Genomic DNA, 9,037 nt, shown 5'->3' with positions numbered 1-9,037 from the left:
TGGGGGAGAAGAAAGGGGGTAAAAAGAAATCTAAAAAATTAAATAAATAAATAAATAAGAATATAAATAAATATATATATATAATTTAAACATATATATGTTTATATAAAGATGAAAATTCTAAAAAATTTCTAAGAAAGGAATTGATAAGATAAGTTGGTTGGAAAAAGAAAGAAAAAGAAAGTGGAGAGAATTTGCTCAGGCTGAACACCAGAACAAAGCCCTGTGCTAGATTTAGGGTATATTTTGATCTATTAAAAGAAACTGTATCCCAAAATTTTTTAGAAGAAAAAACCCTATATGTATACAAAAAATAATGTTACATACAATGAAGGATAAAATATGAGTATAATAATGAAGGTTTAAAATATTTTTTAAGGTATTGTTAAGATAAACTAGTTAAAAATCATTAAAAGAGGAAAGAAGAAAAGTTAAATTAGAATAAGAAAAAATAAAATAAAATAAATTTAATCAACTTTGTAAGACTAAAGGATCATGGGGAGAAAGCCATGAATTCCATGCTTTACTCTCCTCTTTTGGAGTTCTGCAGTTCTCATTGATCAGTGAACTTGGTCTTGGCTGGGTGTTCTTTTTTTTTAAAGATTTTATTTATTTTATTTGACAGACAGAGATCACAAGTAGGCAGAGAGGCAGGCAGAGAGAGAGAGAGGAGGAAGCAGGCTCCCTGCTGAGCAGAGAGCCTGATGCGGGACTCGATCCCAGGACCCTGAGATCATGACCTGAGCCAAAGGCAGCGGCTCAACCCACTGAGCCACCCAGGCGCCCCTTGGCTGGATGTTCTTGCTAATCACTGCTTGTTGCAGTGTTTCTCAAGTGTCTTTGCCTGAGGCAGAATTGTAACCCCCTTGCCAGGGGCTGGGCTAAGTAATCTGCTCAGGTTTGCTCTCAGGAGCTTTTGTTCCCACGGGAATGAAAATGGCAGCTTCCCAGTGTCTGGCCCAGAGGAGCCAAGAGCTCAGGGTCCCACTCCTCAGTGCACCCTCAGTGAAAAGCACTCAATCACTCCCATCTCCCTGGTCTCTGGCCGCGCTCTGAACCCACCCAGCCTGTGACCGAGCCTCTCTGTCTCTGGCACACGGCCCCATTTGGAGTCTCTAAACGCAGAAGATTGCTGCTGTGCTGCTCTTCAAGTGGAGGAAGGTGGGTCTCCCTGGATCTGCCACTTGTGGGGTCCCTGCTCAAAGAGCAGTGGTCCGACTGTGCCATGGATCACAGTTTATGGTAATCCCAAGCTGAGAGCTCACTCCTTGGATCTTTCTCATAGCTGGATTCCCTGCTCTGATACCAGGGAGCTATGCTACACTTAGACACCCCAATCCCTCTGTGACCCCATGGGACCCGAGACTGCCCTGTTCCCATGAGGGCTCCACCCCTGCTTAGCCTCTGGAGCAATGTCCCTGAGTGGAGCAGAATTCTAAAAGTTTGGATTTTGCACTCTGTTGCTCCACCACTTGCTGGGAGCTGGCCCCTCCCCCTGTGGCCTATCTTCCTGTCGCTTCCATGTCCTACCTTTCAGAAAGTGGTCGGTTTTCTGTTTCTAGAGTTGCTACTCTTCTTCTCTTCAATTTCCTGTTGGGTTTGTAGGTGTTTGGAATGGTTTGATAACTATCTAGCTGAACTCCTGTGACCTGATGTCATCTCAGTCTGCTACTCCTCTGCCATCTTGACTCCCTCCCTCTGAGATCCATTCATCTTGTGGTGAATGAAATGTGCATTTTGATTGATGAAACCTGAGTTGAAGGGGGTGAGTTCATAAAAGGAGGCAAGATGAGATTTAAAAAACAAGGGATAGAAGTATAATATATTTATAACCTTGATATACCTTTTTTTTTTTTAAAGATTTTATTTACTTATTTGACAGAGAGAGAGAGAGGGAACACAAGCAGGAGTTGCCGCTGAGGGAGAGGGAGAAGTAGGCTTCCTGCTGAGCAGGGAGCCTGATGCAGGACTTGATCCCAGGACTGTGAGATCATGACCTGAACTGAACGCAGATGCTTATCTGACTGAGCCACACAGATGTCCCCAAAACCGCATTATTTCCCAACAGAACGCAGATGCTTATCTGACTGAGCCACACAGATATCCCCAAAACCGCATTATTTCCCAACAGTTCAATTTCCTCGCTTATGGTTTAGAGTGATGATCAAGTGAGGTAATACACAAAAAATTGTATATAAATATACATAAGTAATATATAAAAATTCTGTGTACAGTCTAGTACTTTAAAAAATGTTGATGTTGTTCTTATCTTCACTTTTTCCAGTCACATGAGATTCTGCCAGTAGGTAACACAGAGAAGACAAGCATCACAAATACTCAGCATCTAAGGAAAAAAAAAGATGAAATTATTAATTCCATATTGCAGTCAATAAACATTTAAGGGCTTTAGTAGTATATTTGGGAATATGACTACATGGTAATGGTGTCATGTCTGTGTACGCACATGCCTCTTTGTACGTTGAGCAGAATAACAAATAGGGCAGTCAGCGGTTCTTTGTGTCACTGGCTGGAACATGAAAAGTTTTTTTTTTTTTTTTAAAACATGTATTCTCACTTTATTAAATCCTACTATCAGCCCCTACAGCTACCAAAAATGCAGCAAATCCCTATTTGAATTGTTTTAATAATGCACCAAAGGCAACACTGTTTGCAAAACCATCCGTGTATCTCTAAGCTTCATGGAGGCGCCATGGATCCCTTAGGCCTTGTGCAGCCAGCTTCTGGGCAGTGTCTAATGGTTTTCCATTTATCTTCCACAGTTTATAATCTGGAAGTTCTGGTTTAATGTAACCAAGTTCACCTCCATGTCCACGGGCCATGTCTGATAGCAATCTGAGCTCTCACAACACTCAGTACTCAACCCTCCAGCCAGAGCCAAATGGCAATGGTGGACTGTAGAAAGCTGATGGTATATCCAAGAACTATGGGACACAGTCTTTCTCTGGAAGTCAATATGTTCCTTTTTTATTTCCTTACTACTTAGTGTACTATGTATAAAACATTCTTACCTTTTGGGTCTTTTTTTAGGTTTCTGCTTGTACATATCTTTATTGTATTTCTTCCTCCTTTTACGAAACCATTGCTTTATCTGTAAAAAAATGAGGTGGGGAGATGATGAATGAAGGAATAAGGATATTGGTTTACATGAGTGATAGTACTACAAGGTGACTCTGTTGATAAATAGGTTTCATACCTGTTTTACTGTCATGTTAAATTCAAATGCAAGTGATCGGATATCTCCTATTGTGGGGCATTTGTTTAACTTAAAGTTTGCCCAGAGAGTGTCCATGAGGGGTTTGCTGACTATTCTTTTCTGGGGATATTGTTCTTCATTTTTCTCTTCTTTTTCCTGTTCCTCTTCCAGTCCGTCTTCTATTTCTACTTCTTTTTCTTCTCTTTCTCTTTCTTTCCATTTTTTCTTTCCCTTTCTTTCATCTTCACTACGATTCCTCTTTGCTTGCCCTGGATTTTGATCGCAAAGCATAGTTGGTTCTTTCTGTATAGCAAAATCTGTGGAATAAACTCAAACTGCAGCTAAATTTGACATGTAGATCATAGTCCACATTCTACAATGTGAGACTCTTTGATTTTCATAAAGCAGCAGTGTTGTACATTGTTGGAAATAAGGGAAGAAAGAAAAATTAAGGTTATCAAAATCAATGAAGATTTTCATAAGAAGATCAGTTTATTTATTTATTTTTAAAGATTTTATTTATTTACTTGAGAGAATGAGTGAGAGAGAGAGAGAGAGAGAAAAACAGAAAACGAGTGAGAGAGGGAGGACGGAACCGATGCGGGGCTTGATCCCAGGACCCCCAGATCATGCTAAGAGGAAGGCAGATTCCCAACCCACTGAGCCACCCAGGTGCCCCAAAAGATCAGTTTAAAAATAATTTATTTTTGGATTTAAATATATACTAAGTAAAGAAAGGGGCTGTAAATTGAAATTAATGTTTCATTGTGATGTTAGTCAAAAATAAATTACCTTGGGGTACCTGGGTGGCTCAATCAGTTAAGTGCCTGCCTCTTGATTTTGGCTTAGGTCATGATCACAGGGTTGAGATCAAGCCCCATGATGAGACCACACTGGGTTCTGTGCTCTGCGTAGAATCTGCTTGCGGTTCTTTCTCTCCTTCTCTCTCTGCCCCTCCCCCTGCTTGTGCTCTAAATAAATAAATAAAATATTTTTAAAAAAGTTATCTTAGGGGCACCTGGGTGGCTCAGTGGGTTAAAGTCTCTGCCTTTGGCTCAGGTCATGATCCCAGGCTCCTGGGATCCAGCCCTGCATCCGGCTCTCTGCTCGGCGGGGAGCCTGCTTCCTCCTCTCTCCCCGCCTGCCTTTCTGCCTACTTTTGATCTCTGCCTGTCAAATAAAATCTTAAAAAAAAAAGTTAGCTTAAAAAAAATTAAGTTATGAGTGACTTAAAGGACTTAAAGGACTATTCAGGCTTTTACTTCCTCTTGAGAGAATTTTGATAAGATATATACTTTTATAGAAATTTGTTCATATGTTTCAGTTTTCCCAGGATAGTTCTGGCATATGCCCATAAATGGACATTATTATTATCTTATTAATTATTATTATTATTAATTTTAAGGTCTTATTTATTTATTTGACAGAGATCACAAGTAGGCAGAGAGGCAGGCAGAGAGAGAGGGGGGAAGGCGGCTCCCTGCTGAGCAGAGAGCCCGATGTGGGGCTTGATCCCAGGACCCTGGGATCATGACCTGAGCCGAAGGCAGATGCTTGACCCACTGAGCCACCTAGATGTCCCCTTCCCCACCAACCGTCAATAAAATTTTAAAATCAAAAGTTTATCTACAGGGAGGCTGAATAGAGAAAACAAAACAAAAAACAGAAGACTTGAGAACATGCAGGGAGATGTGGATCAGATAGATGTTGGAGAATAGGGAGCGTCATTGAAAGAACATGAGCACATAAATCCAGCTTTTCGACAGTTCTGTCCTAGTCCCTTAGATAGATAGATAGATAGATAGATAGATAGATAGATAGATAGAAGCCAAACTTGCGCTGCTAGTAAGATTTGTAGTTAAGATTTAAACTCAGGGGTGTCTGGGTGGCTCAGCCAGTTAAGTGTCTGCTTTTAGCTCAGGTCTTGATCCCAGGGTCCTGAGAGTGAGCCCTGAGTCTGCTTCTCCCTCTCCCTCCGCCCCTCCCCTCTGCTCCTGCTTGCTCTCTCTCTCTCTCTCTCAAATAAATAAAATCCTTAAAAAAAAATTCAGATCTGCCAAGCTAAAAAACCCCAACTACCCCCCCCAAAACTCCACTTCATGTATTATGCTATGGGATATAATTCAGCAATAGAAAAATACTAAGTGCATCAGTGAATATTAACATAGAAAAATGGGGGCGCCTGGGTGGCTCAGTGGGTTAAGCTGCTGCCTTTGGCTCAGGTCATGATCTCAGGGTCCTGGGATCGAGTCCTACATCGGGCTCTCTGCTCAGCAGGGAGCCTGCTTCCCTCTCTCTCTCTCTGCCTGCCTCTCTGTCTGCTTGTGATCCCTGTCTGTCAAATCAACAAATAAAATCTTTAAACAAAACAAAACAAAACAAAACATAAAAAGATGGATGTCCCAGATATATTTGAAGTAAAAGAACCACTTCAGGGTGCCTGGATGGCTCAGTCAGTTGGGCGTCTGTCTGGCTTTTGGCTCAGGTCATGATCCTGGGGTCCTGGGATCAAGCCCTGTGTTGGGCTCCCAGCTCAGTGGAGAGACTGCTTCTTCCTCTCCCTCTGCCCGTCCCCCTGTTGCAGTTCTCTCACTCTCTCTCAATCTATGTCAAGTGAATAAATAACATCTTAAAAAAAAAAAAGAACTACTTCAAATTAGCACATATGGGTGGCTCAGCCAGTTAAAGCCTCTGCCTTTGGCTCAGGTCATGATCCAGGGGTCCTGGGATTGAGCCCCACATCAGGCTCCTGCTCGGCAGGGAGCCTGCTTCCCCCTCTCTCTCTGCCTGCCTTTCTGGTCACTTGTGATCTCTGTCTGACTTGTGATCTCTGTCTGTGAAATAAATAAAAAATCTTTTTTTTTTTAAAAGATTTTATTTATCTATTCATCTGACAGACAGAGATCACAAGCCCCGATGCGGGGCTCTATCCCAGGACCCTGAGATCATGACCTGAGCCGAAGGCAGAGGCTTAACCCACTGAGCCACCCAGGCACCCCAATAAATAAAAAATCTTAAAAAAAAATTTTAAAAAAGATGCTATTAAAAAAATTAGCATATATGGTAGAATGAATTTCTTGGACAGAAAAACAAATTTTATAAATGTTTGCATGGTCAGATGGCATCACTGGGGAAATCTACCAACATTCAAATAATAATTAAACAATTCACAAACTCTTCCCACAAAATAGAAGAGAAAGGAATACTTCCCAACTCATTCTCTGAGGCCAGTATTGATTACCCTGTGTTATCAGTCAGAGTTCAACTAGAGAAACAGAACCAGTAGGAGGTATATATTAAGATATTTAGGGACATCTGGGTGGCTCAGTTGGTTGAGTGTCTCTGCCTTTGACTCAGGTCATGATCCTGGGGTCCTGGGGTTGAGTCCTGCTTTGGGCTCCAGGGAGCCTGCTTCTCTCTCTGCCTGCTCTGCCTCCTGCTCCCCTTGCTTATGCTCTCTCTGATAAATAAGTAAATATAATCTTTTTTACTATTTATTTATTTATTTTAATAATAAAGGGTTTTTTTTTTTTTGTAGATTTTATTTATTTATTTGAAAGACAGAGATCGCAAGTAGTCAGAGAGGCAGGCAGAGAGAGAGGAAGGGAAGCAGGCCCCGCGCTGAGCAGAGAGCCGGATGTGGGGCTCCATCCCAGGACCCTGGGATCATGACCTGAGCCAAAGGCAGAGGCTTTAACCCACTGAGCCACTCAGGTGCCCCAATATAATCTTTTTAAAGAAAAGATATTTATTATAAGGAATTGACTTACACAGCTGTGGGAACTGTCCAGGCAATTCCGAATCCTTAGGAAAGCCCTGAGAAAAGGAAGCCTGGCATTCTTGGGCACCTGGTGAAGCTGGTCTCCACAGGTAGAATTCATTCTCCAGAGAAGCCTCAGCTCTTCTTCTCAAGCTTTAATTGATTGAATTAGGCTTACTGTGGTATCTAGGATAATCTCCCCTACTTCAGGGCACCTGGGTTGCTCAGTGGGTTAAGTGTCTGCCTTCAACTCGAGTCATGATCCCGGGTCGGGGGATCGAGTCCCGCATGGGGCTCCCAGCTCAGCGGGAAGCCAGCTTCCCCCTCTCCTACTTCCCCTGATTGTGTTCCCTGTCTCGCTGTGTCTCTCTCTTTCTCTCTGTCAAACAAATAAAATCTTAAAAAGAAAAAAATCTCCCCTACAAGTCAACTGATAGGGATTTTACTTGCATCTAAAAGAGACCTTAAAAATCTCAGATGGGGCACCTGGGTGGTTCAGTCCTTAGGTGTCTGCCTTCGGCTTGGGTCCCGGGATCGAGCTCTGCATGGGGCGCCCTGATCGGCGCCCTCTCCCACTCCCACTCCCACTGCTTCTGTTTCCTCTCTCGTTGTGTCTCTCTGTCAAATAAATAAATAAATAAAATCTTGAAAAAAATCTCAGCAGTATCTCTATTAGTGTTGAGTAACTGAGTCTCTAGGCAAGTTGCTCATAAGACTGTCACATCCTGATGCCGAAACCAGACAGTTCAAGAAAAGAAAAAATATTTTTTATTTTATTTTTTTAAAGATTTTGTTTATTTATTTGACAAAGAGAGAAAGAGAGAGAGAGAGAGAGATCACAAGTAGGCAGAGAGGCAGGCAGAGAGAGAGAGAGGGGAAGCAAGCTTCCCGCTGAGCAGAGAGCCCGATGTGGGGCTCGATTCCAGGACCCTGAGATCATGACCTGGGCCGAAAGCAGAGGCTTAACCCACTGAGCCACCCAGGTGCCCCAAGAAAACTATTTTTTAAAAAGATTTGTTGGGGCACCTGGGTGGCTCAGTGGGTTTTAAAACTCTGTCTTCGGCTCAGATCATGATCTCAGGGTCCTGGGATCGAGCCCCACATCGGGCTCTCTGCTTGGCAGGGAGCCTGCTTCCCCCTCTCTCTGCCAGCCTTTCTGCCTACTTGTGATCTCTCTGTTAAACAAGTAGATAAAATATTTTAAAAAGATTTGTTTATTTATTTGAGAGAGAGAGACTGAGGGCCAGAGGTTTGACCAACTGAGCCACCCAGGCACCCCTAATAGTCTTCTTCTTAAATGTGACGAAAATGTTCTGGAAAAAAATAGTGGTGTTGGTGGTACAACATTGTGACCGTATTTTAAAAAATTGGATTTTGTGTATTTTTTAATTTTACATTTTACAAGGGTGTGTTCTATGGTTTATAATTTATATCTCAATTTTTTAAATTGCTCATATGACCTAGGATTTCAGACCACACTACGATTGAATTGCATAGATGCGTTAAAAAATAATTGAAATTTAAATTCAAGTTGTTAACTCCCATTTTAAAATTTACAACTTCAAATTTGTGGAATTCAAATCATTAGTTAGTTACATCATTTTCCCCTATCATTTCTTATTTATTTATTTATTTATTTATTTATTTATTTAAAAGATTTTATTTGTTTATTTGACAGAGAGAAATCACAAGTAGATGGAGAGGCAGGCAGAGAGAGAGAGAGGGAAGCAGGCTCCCTGCTGAGCAGAGAGCCCGATGCGGGCCTCTATCCCAGGACCCTGAGATCATGACCTGAGCCGAAGGCAGCGGCTTAACCCACTGAGCCACCCAGACGCCCATCCCCTATCATTTCTGCTAGTGATATAAACATACTATAATTATTATGAGATTAGGAAAAAAAAGAAAAATCACATCTCTCTTGAATCTATTGCTTCTACCTTAAGTCTGTATTTTCTTCGTAGCAAAACTCTTTTAAAAATTTCTCTGTATTTGCATGCTGGTGATTTTTCCCTCCTCTTTCTCTCTTGAATACTCCAATCAGACTTTCACATCCAATCTCCATA

The 9,037-nt window shown here is 41.8% G+C and overlaps 1 protein-coding gene across 1 annotated transcript in view; it reads right to left on the bottom strand.

Moving 5' to 3' along the window:
• Positions 1-3,505, bottom strand: part of NANOGNB (NANOG neighbor homeobox) — a 26,060-nt gene extending 22,555 nt beyond the window's left edge. Inside the window, exons 1-2 of the mRNA XM_059404546.1 lie at positions 3,215-3,505; positions 3,030-3,109 (exon numbers count right to left, since the gene is read on the bottom strand). Of these exons, the coding sequence (XP_059260529.1) occupies positions 3,030-3,109; positions 3,215-3,505 (371 nt within the window). The remainder of the gene's footprint in view (positions 1-3,029; positions 3,110-3,214) is intronic.
• Between the last annotated feature and the right edge of the window lie 5,532 nt (positions 3,506-9,037).

This window comes from Mustela nigripes, chromosome 6, assembly GCF_022355385.1.
Source record: "Mustela nigripes isolate SB6536 chromosome 6, MUSNIG.SB6536, whole genome shotgun sequence".
In the NCBI taxonomy this organism is placed as follows: domain Eukaryota; kingdom Metazoa; phylum Chordata; class Mammalia; order Carnivora; family Mustelidae; genus Mustela; species Mustela nigripes.
This window is presented reverse-complemented; position numbering and strand designations above follow the sequence as displayed.